The following is a 14,326-nucleotide window of genomic DNA, read 5'->3' on the forward strand; positions in this document are numbered from 1 at the left end:
CGGGCGGCTGGGCGGCGCTGGTAGGCCCCGCTAGGGAGAACGGGTCAGGATGGAGCGACGGGGCCGACAGCCGAAGACCACCTCCAGCGCAGCGCCGCATCAGTCCCCGGCTAAGAGGGATAGGAGGCTTAGCATGTTCGAGAAGGAGTCAGTGAGTGGAGACCGGGAGGCCTGAGGCAGCTTGCCCTCCCCTTACCAAGGCTCTGTTAGCTGTCAGTGCCGGGAGCCCCGGAAAGCCGGCTGCCCCTTCCTCCCGCTTTTGTTTTTGTTTTTAACCCCGGGGGAACGGAGTTTAGGCGGAACAACGTCGTTTAGATGTTGAAGGCTCAGGATTTTTCGTTGTGAAATCCGAGGAGCTGTACGTTAACTACTAGAAAGTTTTTACAGAGTTTTCAGAGTTGCAAACGTCCAGAGTTGTGCAAAATATAATTTGAACGGTTGTATTACGCCCTATAAAAGCAATTTTAGTATACACAAAGTTTACCAACCCCAAGTGAGTTTATACCATATAGATGGACATTAATGTACACACCCACATGTATACATGGAAAAAGCTGACACGCAAAGATCAATGAAGGGCTTTTAAAGAATATTCTGTTGTTTTAAGAATAAGGAAAAATTGAAAATATTCTAGTTATTTCTCTGATATCAATGGGAAAAATCATCATTTCAGTAGAACACTGGCATATCTATATGGTTGTCCTTTGGAAACCATTAATGTAATCAGGACCCCATCGTCTTTTGAGGCAATAAGGGAAAACAGTTTGCTCAAGGATGCAAAACTACTAATGCTGAGCTTAGAACCTAGAACACCTGGTGGCTTCTTTCCATACCACTTCATACGGCTCATGAATGATTGGTAGAAGGAAGCTAGATACAACAGAAGAAGGCACAAATTTTTGGAAACTGAATTACTTCAGGATCACCTGCAGTGATGACATTTCAGGTTTTAATGTCTCTTTAGTGACAGTGTTTTACAGAAAAAAGAACAAACAGGAAAAAAAACAGGTATGCACCGTTTAAACACCTAGGAAAAACCCAGAACGATGAGCTATGCCTATTTCCCAAACATTGCACTATATTAAAGCTTGGGTTACCAACGGTCAATGAAGGTTTCTATACTTTGAGACAGACAAGAGTGGCTTCTGTGAGTCTACTGCCTATTTTGAAAGTTAAGCGAGCCCAGATTGAACATGAAGATACATTTTTAGTAAAACCTAGAAGCAAGGGTGCATGGGCTAAGTCGTCTTATTTGAAACATATTTAGTGTTCTTAAAATCTTAGTCTTCTGAAGGCAAAAACTTTGAATAAGTCAGTAATTTAAAAATTAAAGCAGAAACCCTTCATGTTTGCTAACCCTAACACTGAATGTTATTTTCATCGTTCAAGTGTTCAGTGGTTTCTGTGTTTTTGAGAATTTGAAAAACTCAGGACACACTTGAATCAATGTGAGCAGTACTGTATTTGAACTGTCCTGTGTCCATTTATAAAAAGTTATTTTTGTTTTATGTATATGTGAGTGTGCCTGGGTGAATGTATAGACATCATGTGAGGAGAGTGACTGCTTTAGTTGGGAGCCACCATGTGGTTGCCGGGAGCCACAGGGTCTTCTGCAAGAGCAGGAAGTGCTCTTAACTGCCAAGCTCCGTGTCCGTATCTTTTTTCTAGTGGCATCTCATTTCTGACTGGGTAGGATTTTAGTGGTTTAGGTATCTACTTAAACTTTGTACGAGGATGAGACCAAATAAGATTAATTTACTGAACTTAAAAAAAGAGGGTTAAGATAATGGCAGATGCAAACTGGAGAGTCCTTCACTTCATGTGTCTTTGTCAGTCTAGTTATGTAGCTTTTTCTTCTGTCTGTGAATTACTCCATCTTTCCAATCAGTTACATTTTTGCTTAGTAGGAGTTAGGTCATTGTAACCAGAGGTTACAAAATCTTAAAAAGATTACTAAAAAGTTAGCAATTAGAGATTTATCAATCTCACTCAAGCATTTGAAAACCATAAACATAAGCAAATAGTATTTTTGTTCAATAATTGAGTATCTCATTGGAAAAATGATATAACTAATCTCAGTTTATTCTAAGTTTGTAAATAGGCTCCATGTGCCTATCAGCAGCTTGCTTTGATAACAAATTTGATGTTATTTTAAATTACAAGGGTCTCATATCAACTGAAAGAATAAAATAATTTTAATAAGTGTATAATAAATCATGTGTCCGGTATTATAACTGAAGAAATACCAGAAGTGCAATTTTTAAAGTAGTTGGTTCACCAAGGGTTAATTTGAGGCTCCACATGACCTATTCCCAGAAGAATCATGCAATCTTGAAAACACAGTAGTTAGTTGTATCCCTTGAGTATATTGAAGTGCAAGAGAAGTCACTTCTTAAGAGAGAGGTTGAATTATCCTTCCATAAATAAAAGCAGTGTCAGATAATGTACAGTGAATGGAATTAAGAGATTCAACATCACAGAAAGACTAGTAAACTTAGAGGCATGAGGGGAAAGTTCTCTGTATTCTATGTCAGTGAAGTACCTTAATCTTGTTATTTGAATCCCTGAAGAAAAAATGGAAGGGTAACAAATACTGTTCTAAATAATAGATGAAAAGTCACAGATATGAAAACTAAACCTTTAAACCAAAGAATAGCAGGGAATTCCAGGCATAAGAAACAAGGAATCTTGACGAGGCCTACTTGAAACCAGTGATACGAACATTTTTAAGGAAACTAAATGGGAAAAAGAAAATAGCAGGCTTCTCAGAAACAGTCTGTATCAGGAAACACTGAAGCATCATCTTTACTGAAAGAAAGCTAGATCTAGAATACTATATCCAAGTAAAATAAATGCACACTATATCTAGAATATCTCACACAGCTAAAATAAAGCTAGACCTAGAATACCACATTCAGCTAAAATATATTTCAAAAACAGAATTCCAAGCTCTTGATGTAAAGAAGTTGAAGTCCCTACATCTTAAATAACAAGTAAAAAATGGCAAACCAAAAGTCAGGTCTTAGAAAACTGATTCTTGGACAGATTGCTACCATAAAAGTTTGTGACAGTTGGTACAGAGACTTAACATACCAAAGCTCAAACTCTTAGTGATTAGGTTCTGAAAATGTGAATTGTAGCTGACGAGTTACTAAATTCACCCCTCCTTGTGTGTGTGTTTATGTGGTGTATGTGTATAATTCATAAATATGCACACACATATATAAATGTAAAATTCCAGAGAGGCTTAGTTATTGAGCAGTTTTGCTTTTAGCAAGAGATGGTAGTAATGTGTGTGTGTGTGTTTGTGTAAATGTGCATGTATTTATGTTCTTCACAAAATATGCCCTCTTGAGAAATTACTAAACTACGCCTAACCTATTGAGATTTGCAAAATGTAGGTGACTTATTGAAAGGGAATCAACTCCAGCCCTTTCCAGATTTTCTGTTCTTAAGGAAAAGAGAAGGTGGCAGAGGGGTGGTCAGAATACTTGAGAGACATTTGTGAAATTCACAGCTCAGAGGCCCAGGCTCTGTAAAGACATAAGACCCATCCACAGGATTTGGACTCCGTTCTTTTTCCCTGCATTACAACCACATGACTGGCCTTTTACAGAAGTTCTGACTCTGAATTCAGTCTGACTACCAAGAAAAAAAAAATGATAAGGCATACTGAATGGTAAATATCCCAAAAGAGAGCAGCATTAGACCCACACACTACAGGAATAAAAGCATCAGTAGAAATGTCTAAAACAAATGATAAAAGAACACAGGCTGAAAAAGAAGAGAATGTTTGAAATTTTTCAGGCAGTTATAGAAGTTGTAAATTATTTATAATGGAAATCTCAGAGTGGAATATAAGACAAATGAATTAAAATAATATCATAGGCCATGCCTACAGTCTCAGGAAGGTCAGAAAAACATGCCAAAACAAAATCTATATGTAGGCACATATTCTCAAACTACAGAAATTGAAGATGAAGAAAGTCCAAAAGGAAGCCAAAAGACGAAAATGCTACCTACAAGAGAAAACTATTCATATTCTCAGAAATAATACAAATGAAGCGAAAGTATTCAAAGAAAAGGGACAACCTAGGATTTTATACCCTGCAAAACTACTCTCAAGAGGGAAAAAAATGATGGTTTTAGACAATAGTGAAAGAAATTTATCTCCAATAAATTATCTTACAAAAATTGTTAACAAAAAATTGTTAACGACAGAAATTTGAATCTACATAAAAGAGCATCAAAGAAAGACTAAAGGTTAATTAAAAAACCTTTATGTTCTTCTATCCACTCTAACAGCTGTTGTCAACTTGTGTGTCATGACTCCTGCAGGGGTTGCATATCAGATGTTCTGCATATCATATTTACATTACCATTCGTAACAGCAAAATTATGGTTAACGAAGTAACAACAAAATAATTTTATGGTTGGGGTCACCACAACATGAAAAACTGTATTAAAGAGTTGAAGCAGTAGGAAGGTTGAGAAACACTGCTTTAACAGATAATGGTTTGTTAAAAATAACAGGAAATATATGTATGTATGTATATATATATACATATATATATACGCACACATATAAAATGTTTGCATACAAATACATGTTAAATGTGTATATATTAATGTACACTTGGTGAGATGAATGGCAGTGTAACAGAGCATGGGAGGGGAGAATTTGCATTATTTTCATCCATACTATTAGTGTTAGCCGAAAGTGGGTTTGGATTAGCTGCAAATGCATATTTCCAAATAGTAAGATTAAGAGAGAAAGTAGAGGAGGTGAAGAAAGAGTAAGTAACATGCTAAGCAGTTAGAGAAGAGGAATAATGTTCAATGCTTAGTTTAAAACACAACAGAAAAGCATCAAAGGCAAGAAAACAGAACAAGGGCATCAAATAGAGTAGCAAATATGATAGACAGTAGTCAGTTGTACTAACAATCATTTTGAATGGGGCGTAAGTAAAGCAATTTATAAACAGTTGTCAGAGTGGATTAAAATGAGAATGAACTATGTTTACATTAAGGTCACTTAAAATATACATAAAAGGAAATGGGTGGAGAAAGATACACTAATATGAATTGGGAGTAGCTATAGACTTCAGACAAAGCAAAAATTAAAGCAAGCAATCAGCAATGAAGTGGGCCATTGCATAATAACATTGGGGCCAGTTGCCTGGGAAACATTAATTCTTGCAAAAAATGCAAGTAGCGATACAGCATCGAAACACGGGAGGAAAATGCATAGGTTTAAAGGAGAAATACACTAATCTACCATTATCGTGGAAAGTTTCAGTAATAAGTCTGTGAGAAAAATGAAGAATGCTGGATCTGGTTCTTGTAGAGCATCTGACTACTATGTGTGAGGCCTGAGGTTTGATCTTCAGCCCTGGAATTTTTTAAGTTTTTAATTTTATTATAAAAACTTTAAAAATGTGCTCTGAAATTAACTAAATCCCAAGTCTAAACACCTCAGTGAACTGCTAGGCAGTTAGAATAACACACAAATACATACACACATGAATACACACACAAATTTCTACATGTATATGTATGCCTTAATTACTTTTCCACATGAATTCCATAGCATACACCACAAACTGCTGGCAAATAAATACACCCAAAAACCCCTTAATTGTCCTTATGAATACTGATTAAAAAAACTAAACACCCTATTAAAAATTAGCATGCAGTATTCAATTCTAAAAATTACATACCTGCTGAGCATGGTGATGCATGCCTTTAATCTCAGTACTCAGAGAGGCAGGCAGATTGCTGTGAGTTCAAGGCTAGTCTGGGCTACAAAGTGAGTCCAGGACAGCCAAGGCTACACAGAGAAACCTTGTATCAAAAAATATATATACACTATGTCTAAGTTTCCCAGAATGCAAAGATAGGTCATTATAAAAGTCTCCCAATGTAGTACAGTACATAAAATGAAGCAGTAAGTTATATCAATTTATTAAGAAAACTCATTTTTGTTAAAATTTATCCTTTATACTGAACAAACAATAAAGATATTGTCATAACATTTAAAAAGCTGCATACTAAAGGCCAATAACTAGCATAATATTTAGTGATAGAATTTGGCCTCTAATAAATAATATTTAATCAATAATAAATAAAATTTATCCTGTAAGGACTAGGGCAAACATCTCTATTCACCACTTCTTTTTTAAAAACTTCTTTTCTTTTATGTGCATTGGTGTGAGGGTGTCAGACCACCTGGAACTGGAGTTACAGACAGTTGTGAGCTGTCCTGTGGTTGCTCGGAGTTTAACTCGGATCCTTTGGAAAAGCAGACAGTGCTCTTAACCACTGAGCCATCTCTCCAGCCCTGTTCACCACTTCTAATCAACAGGAAACTGGAAGTTTTAGCCAAGCAATTAGGCGTGGAAAAGAGATGCCTGGTTATTATGAAAATGAAGCTTGCCACTTTAAATAAGAAACTGGAATATTAACACTGGGACTACTGTAGTGGTGTCCAACTTTTTGAAACTGCTACATATTGTTACTTAGAGTGTGCTGAGTTATATTCATAGCCTGGGGTGCTTGCAGCCCACCAGTCAGGCACAGGTTGGGCACACCTGTAGGGCTCTAAATAATTATTTTGGATACTTCAGAAGAAAGCATCATGTAAAATAAAAATAATCAAGTTAAAAAATCATAGACTGATATATTACATGCCAAAAATGGACTGATAGATATGTATGAGATATATATATATATATATATATATATATATATATATATACATGCACAAATACATATGCTTTTTATTGTTTCAAGATTTAAAATGTATAACACAAATATAATGATAACAAAATGTAAAACAGGTTTATGGATATTATTTTCATAATTACAGGTAGGAAGGAAGCATAAAAAGTTGTTTTGTCTTTATCCCTCAGCCACTCTCTGGAGTCTACTTTTGTTTCTGGTCCTTTTGGACATTTTGTGGGTATTCTAAATATATGCACACAAATTTGTATAGTGTATATCTGAGTTACTTTTCCTGTTGCTGTGATAAAATACCATTACAAAAGTAACTCAATAGAGAAAGTTTGTTTTAGGCTCATGGTCCCAGGTTCCAGTCCAGCAAGATAGAGAATTCCTGCAACAGGAGTCTGAGATGTCTGATGGCTTGAACCCACCTGCAAGAGGCAGAGAGCAGGGGTTAATTATTTAGCCCGACTCACTGTCTCCTTCTAGGAAATGGTACCCCCGAAGCAGGTAGTTCTTCTCATTTTAGCTGCCTAAATCAAGGTAATCAATCCTCCAGAAGCAAGCCTGTCTCTCAGTTCGTCATTTAGTCTCAACTTGACAATAGAAACTATTACACTTGGTAACATAAAGCATAGACTCCTTCCTCTTTCACCAAGTTGGCAGCTAATAGTGTAAGAATTAGTGACTGCAAAGAAGTCTGCCCGAAAGATTTCAGGTTTGTTAGCTCTACCTCCACTAATGCTGACTCTTAAATCTGAAATATAATCTTTCTCCTTCCTCTTTCAGTATGCGCAGATCTTAAAAGAAAGACTGAGAGAATCTTTTCATGATGTTCAGTATGTGGAACCTCCATTTGATGACTCGATCGCTGATATAGGCAAAGAATGGAAGAGTGCCCTGGCAAAATTAAAGTTTGCTAATTCATATAGAATGGAGCCATTGAAGAAATTCCAAGCACATTCAGTAGAAACTAAAATCCAGCAGATATTAAAGGTAATCAGGGACCAGATGTATAAACACTTGTCTAGCCGGTGTGAGACCGTCCTAGGCCAAAATAAGCCATGTGATCATATCTATTGAGAAAGAGAGAGAGAGAGAGAGAGAGAGAGAATATGTGTGTGTGTGTGTGTTTGTGTGTGTGTGTTCACTATAGGGACTGCCTGTGAAAATATAGAGGCTAAATTCTGAGTGTTTGTTGAACTCAGTCTGAATCTAAAAGGAAAACAACCAAGTTCTCTGTAAGCTAAATTCTGATATGGGTGCATTGCTGGCTTTGCTGGTTGAAAGCAAACTGGTTTTATGGATAGGTATGGAGAAAAAGGCATTGTTTTTTCAGGTCAGTAACTTCATAGGTGATACCAAAAAATGTTGTGTAATGAAACCATTTCCTGTACAGCAACTGCAGCTGTAGGTGCTGCCTGGCTAAGCTTAAGTTCTTTATCTATATCTGTCTCCTCTGAACAGACAAAATAGATGCATTGAAGGAAGCTGTGGTAATACTCACAGTGGCAGTGATTTGTAGAATCCCTTCATAGGGATTACACTATTGTTGAATAAGGTAGAGGCAATTCTAAATGCTTCCATTACGGGTTTTCTTCAATAAAAATACCTACTCCACAGGTCAAGGAATCAGTGTGGATATGCTGCCAGCTTTAGTAGCTACCTAGTGCAGCTACTCAAACCTTTATAGCTGGCTCAGGATGGGTTTGGAGAACCTGGTGTGTGACATGCGAAATGTCACTTGCACTCACTTGCACTCACACCCCACTGATCAACTGATGGGTACCATTCTCAACCTGTATGAGCAGGAGCTCAGCTTGCGTGTGTGTGCTGAGGTCAGCATTTGACTTCCAGCAGCTTCAGCACCTCAGATGTAAAAGGAGTTCTATCTCCTTTTAGGTTTCCACTTCGCCTATAACATAAACTGGTATAAGCCAAATCTGGAGAAAAACACACTTTAGTAACCTCTACCTATACATGGAAGACTTAGGAAGAAAAACACACTTTAGTAACCTCTACCTATACGTGGAAGACTTAGGAAGAAAAACAAAAGCGAGAGGCAGAGTCGAGCTCCCGTGTACTAGTTGGGGCACACGTTAGGAAGTCTGAAGGTCTGAAGGAAGGTGTCTCAGCCATGGCAGGCAGTCCTAGAAAGGTGCCTAGGGAAGCAAGGCCTCGAAGAAGTGCTGTACTCTGCCTTCCCTTCCATTCCTACTGGAGAGGAACTCCAGTTCTATCTCCTGCTTTCAGGAAGCATAAGGAAGGCCAGGCTACTGCACCCACAATTTTTTCAAGTGTTTTTGGGTCATAATATGAGAAAACAGCATATTTTAAGGTGGCGTATTCTCTACCACCTTCCATCTCTCCTCCTTTTATTATTTCAAAATAATTGATATTTGACAAAAATATTATAGCTTCCAGTTTGGGGAGAAGTTTTGATCAACACTAATAGTATGTGTGATCTAAGAGTGTATACTTTTGGTCTCTCACTTGACCCTGTCATATGAAGAAATTAAACAAAATTGAATAGATGTCCTGGGGATGAGCCTCACTTACAGAAGCCACCCCAGGGTCCTAAGGGCAAAGTTACAGTTAGTATATGGAGTTGGAGAGACTCCTAGACAGATAAGCAATGGGCTGGGCTTACTCTTAGAGAAGATTGACTGTGAATTCTATTAGATTCAGAAGAAAGCAGATGATATTGAATATTGGGAAAGATAGACCCAAGACCAAATACAGGCCTTAAACCAGCTACATACTTGGAAGGAACCTATCAGGGAGCCAATAGGAGAAGTTGGGAAGGAGAAGAGAAGAAAGGGGTAGAACCAACAGGGAGCAGGAGGATGGAGGGAGGACATTTGCTTGCTTTTACATGCCCATGAGACTGACTGATAGGAGTTTACTTGTTAGCACCGGAACTCAGTCTATGGTCCTGGATGCACTCCAGAAAGCCAGTTAATCAAAGGCTTTGTTAGCGGCCAGCTCCTTCATCGGCCTAGCTTTGCCTACATAATGTAAGAAAAGCTCCTGGGATGAAGAGATGGCTCAGCAGTAGAAAACACTGCCTGCTTTTCCAAGGACCCACATGGTGGCTCAACCATTTACAACCAGTTCTGGGAGATCCAACGCCCTCTCCTGGCCTCCACTGGTACTAGGCACACGTGTTGCACAGACATATGCAAGTGAAACATTCATACATTTAAGTGAATCTGATTTTTATTTTTTTAAGAAAGGCTTCTGAATAAATAAAAAATAAAAATAAAAAAAGAAAGGCTTCTGCTTCATGGTCTGTGAGCCATGTCTCTCTCAGATGTGTTAGTGTGTTAGTAAATATGATGAGTCATTGTTGTCATGAGGAGTAAGAGAGAGAGAAGTAAGCTTTGATTCAAGGGCCCAGAGAAGATAATGGCGACATAAAGCCAGTTCTGGGCCCAGATGTAACAGACATTTGGGAAACTCAACACAGATTTTAGCATAGACATAAACACAAAAGGTTTCCTTCTTTTACTGTGAATTTCCAGAAACGTTTTGAAATTCTCTTGTGTCTCTAGTGAGAAACGGAAACTGGGTTCTTTACAGCAGGTTGACAGGGTAGCCTCAACAGCAGACGCTTATGGCTCAAGTGTTGATAATGAAGGGCAATTGAACCAAGCTTTTCTGAAACTGGGTCTCAAATATTTTGGCTTTGGTTGGCCCAGAACTCAAGTATAGGCCAGGCTTGCCTAGAACTACAGGGAGCCATTTGCTTCTTGTGTTCTGGAATAAAAGGCATGTGCTACCAAATGTGGCTTTTGATAGTTGAACATAATTTTGAAAACAATTTTTCCAAAATTGTTATTGAAAATAAATTGATAAGTGTAAATGTATGATAGTTTCAGGAAAATGTATATTTTTAAAACAGTTGTGTATTATTTAGATACATGCTTTCTACTTACAAAAAACATTTAGTTTGAAAATTGAAACATTTTTCTTAATTTTTTTTAAAGGAAAGTCTTAAAGATGTCAAATATGATGATAAAGCCTTCTCTCATTTGTCACTTGAATTGGCAGATCGAGTATTGTCAGCAGTCAAAGAATTTGGGTTCCATCGTTATAAATTCATTATAAAAGTATTATTTATTCAAAAGACGGGTCAAGCAATAAATGTAAGTGCCCTGATGACGACATAACATCTGTTCCCTTGAGCTTTCAGGTGTCCCCAGGGACTTAGAGATTCTGAAGGGCCTCTTGAATGCAAAGATCATTTTGCTAAAAATTTGTTGTTTTTTTTTTCATTGCAAATTATTTGAAAAGTAATGGCCTAGGAATACAATTTTTAATAATTTACTAGATTATGTAGCCTGTACTTGGTCATACTAATTTTGAAATTTTAAATATCATTTAAGTTAATCAGTAAGCCCTGTGTAGTGGCACATACCTTTATTCCCAGCAGTTGGGAAGTCGAGGCAGGTGGATCTCTGTGAGTTCAAGGCCATCTTTCTCCACATAGCGATTTCCAGAGCTATATAGTGAGACTGTCTCAAAAACATCAAAATAATAAATAATAAATAAATATTAATTAATTACCCAGTACATTTTATCTCGGCATGCTAGGTAATGAAGAATTGTGATGTTGGTATTAATGTATGATTTTTAAGAGATGAACGAGAAAGGAAAGGTTATGGCTCAACAATAATCTGTTTATGTGTCAAGTAGACAAGGGTCAATTGTGCTGGCTAGTTTTATGTCAACTTGACAAAAGCTGTAGTCATCTGAGAGGAAGGAACATCAGTTGGAAAACTGCCCCCATAAGTTTGGACTATAGGCAATCCTGTAGGGCATTTTCTTAGTGACTGATGTGGGAGACTCCAGCATTGTGGATGGGGCCAGCCCTGGAATGGTGGTTCTGGGTGCTAAGCAAGCTGTTAAGCAGCTCCTTCAAGTGTTGCACTATGACTGACTAGCAGGGTTCATGATGCCTGCTGCTACAAAGGACAACAAGAAGAGACTGGAATTGAATCTTTAAGTTGTACTTTATTCAGAGAGGACACCTAAGGGCCACCTTCCATCTCAGACATCAGATTACATATGGAAAAGGGCAGGGGCAAAGGCACTCCAGAATTCAGTCTTTCCTCAAGCCACATTTCTGACACTTGTAATGACAATGTCTCTGGTATTAACCTTGCATACCTGTGAGGGCTTCTAAGCTGGGTTGGAGACTAGTTACCCGACAATAAGCCAACAGTGTATATATACATTTGAAACCTAATAAGCATAGATTTCTTTTTACAGTATGGAGCAAAATGTGGCTTTATAATACAGAATATAACAATGTTCTAATGTGTCTCTCCTATTTGCTATCACTAAGTTCTCTATAGAAAAAAATTGGGTAGGGGTGATGTCCCAGAGCAGCTGTTGGGACTTTGTAGACAAGGGGAGGCTGATTGCAGGTGAAAGAAACCAGCTGTGCCGCGTCAGAGGGAATGTTTCAGCAGAGACATAACAGCAAGGATGAGCAGATGGGGAACAGACATGTGTCACACTGGCAGTGTGACTCAACACCAAATTATCTGGTTAGGATCTTAAACAACATCTAAGGGGCTGGAGAGATGGCTCAGTGGCTTAGAGCACTGACTGCTCTTCCAGAAGAGCTGGGTTCAATTCTCAGCACCCACATGGCAGCTCACAACTGTCTATAACTCCAAGATCTGACACCCACAGACTCAAACGCAGGCAAAAACACCAATGCATATAAAATAAAAATACTTCTCTGTCACCATTCTGTGAGGCTGCTCGGCCTGTAACCAGCTGTGTACTCTAAGTCTTATGTGCTATAACTACTGGTGGCTCAGCTGTACCTAAAGATCCCAGATGACCTCGCCCTTGCCTGACAGCAATGCTGGCTCCATATGGGTACTGGGTTTCCCTACCATCCTCCTTCTGTGTACCAATCTTCCCCATATAGGAATATCAGCACAGCATTCCACAAAAGTGAGGCCAGAAACTACAAGACCTCTTATGCTTTGCATAAACTGTACAATGTCACATTCTGTTACTCAGTGCAAGTCAGAAGAGCACTTCTTTTGAGGGGTGCGGCAGTATTCTTCCAGGAGGACCTACAAGGAATCTCTGGCCATTTTGGATCCATCACAAATAGTACAGCTTGTCATTGCAGGCATCACAAAGAAGTCATGGCCTTTGCATAGTCAGCACCACTGCTGCCAGACAAGACCCTAACATGGCTTTTGGCTAGAGGTTTTTAAATGTGGCAAGAAGGATTCCTTACCATGGTCTGGTTCTATAGGCAGAGCTACTAGGCCTCATCCTGCCTGGGACTCACCATAAGGCAACTACCAGCCTCCAGTAAAGAAGGCAGCTGAGCAGTATCACTCCTGAGTCATTTCATAAAAGTGAAAATTGGACAGATCTTTTAAAAAATATTCTTTTTATCATGTTTGTGTGTGTGTTTTTAAGTGTGGGAGAGTTGTGTGCATGAGTTCAGGTACCTGAGTTGGCCAGAGGTGACAGGTAGTTGTAAGCCATATGATGTGGGTGCTGTGAACTGTGTCTTCTGGAAACACAATACATGCTGTTAATTGATGAGCCATCTCTCCACCCTCTTAACTTTTCTTGTAGTGCTAGGATAGATCCCAGGGCTTTGAGAGGTATATTATCACTTAAGTTATCCCACTTAGTCTAACAAATTATTTCTTAAACACAACTTTCTGAGACACTGACATACTATTTGAAAGACCAAACTATTGTAATTTAAAAGTTATTTAACACATTCCATCTGAGTCTTTTAAATTTTCTCTCACAGATTGCCAGCAGATGGATCTGGGATGTGGCATGGGACAGCTGGGTAGAAGCTAAACATGAAACAGAGTCTTACGTGGCATTGGTTTTGGTATTTGCTCTCTATTGTGAATAGCTCAGGACAAAAACAGTTTCACATACACCCCCCCTTCAAAATAAATGACATAAACAGATTTGTGAGCCTCATGTGTTATCTTAACAACAAACAAGCAAAAAAAAAAAAAAAAACCAGTTATATTAATAACAGTATGTTTTCTCAAAGTAGTAGAAAAGGTAGGTATGAATTCTTACAGATTCCAATATTGAGGGATACTCATTCTTTTTAGGTTTAAGAAAATTAGGATAGCCAGGGGTGAATTTCTGTGCTTTCCACTCCAGCCTGCTCTACATACTGAGTTCTGAGGCAGCCTGTTCTACAGAGTACTGGAACAGCTAAGTCTGAGAGTTTGTCTCAGAAAATAAAATTAGGACTTGCTGTAGGAAATTAAGCTGAAGTCTCAAAAAATGTAGATGCAAGTTACATTTTGGAAAAAGTATAAGAGCAGATGCACTTTAGATGGTGTTTTAATATTTTGTATTTGTTCTTTTGAATCCCTAAGCTTAAAGTTAGTGTCTTCTTATCTAAAGTCCTCATTCTCCAAAGCTGGGGTTTAAACTGAAGTCTGAACTCTAAATCCTTGTCTTTTCCATGACATTATGTCAGTGTCTCCTTTGTCTTTAACCCCTCCCTTTTTATTTGCCCTGTTCTCAAGCCAAATGAGAATAAAGGATGAACCTGAACATATTTCCTGTTTTCAAAATCGTT

The 14,326-nt window shown here is 38.2% G+C and overlaps 1 protein-coding gene across 3 annotated transcripts; it reads left to right on the plus strand.

Moving 5' to 3' along the window:
* Positions 1–2: 2 nt before the first annotated feature.
* Dynlt2 (dynein light chain Tctex-type 2) lies at positions 3–13,694 on the plus strand. Of its 3 annotated transcripts, XM_021653929.2 has the most exons (4): positions 44–151; positions 7,513–7,719; positions 10,713–10,871; positions 13,526–13,694. In XM_021653929.2, the coding sequence occupies exons 1-4, from the start codon at positions 50–52 to the stop codon at positions 13,634–13,636; spliced, it is 579 nt and encodes a 192-aa protein (XP_021509604.1). In that variant the 5' UTR covers positions 44–49; the 3' UTR covers positions 13,637–13,694. The 3 variants fall into 3 exon arrangements, with proteins under 3 accessions (XP_060229653.1, XP_021509604.1, XP_060229654.1); XM_060373670.1 differs by lacking the exon at positions 10,713–10,871 and having other exon boundaries at positions 3–1,008; XM_060373671.1 differs by lacking the exon at positions 10,713–10,871.
* The last annotated feature ends 632 nt before the right edge of the window (positions 13,695–14,326 follow it).

This window comes from Meriones unguiculatus, chromosome 20, assembly GCF_030254825.1.
Source record: "Meriones unguiculatus strain TT.TT164.6M chromosome 20, Bangor_MerUng_6.1, whole genome shotgun sequence".
Classification (NCBI taxonomy): domain Eukaryota; kingdom Metazoa; phylum Chordata; class Mammalia; order Rodentia; family Muridae; genus Meriones; species Meriones unguiculatus.

What these genes read in the sequence shown, in the direction of transcription:
- Dynlt2 (XM_021653929.2), top strand. Translation starts at nt 50, where the DNA reads ATGGAGCGACGGGGCCGACAGCCGAAGACCACCTCCAGCGCAGCGCCG. An exon ending in GCATGTTCGAGAAGGAGTCA is followed by an intron (nt 152 to 7,512) that starts GTGAGTGGAGAC and finishes TTCCTCTTTCAG; the next exon opens with TATGCGCAGATCTTAAAAGA. An exon ending in AAATCCAGCAGATATTAAAG is followed by an intron (nt 7,720 to 10,712) that starts GTAATCAGGGAC and finishes TTTTTTTTAAAG; the next exon opens with GAAAGTCTTAAAGATGTCAA.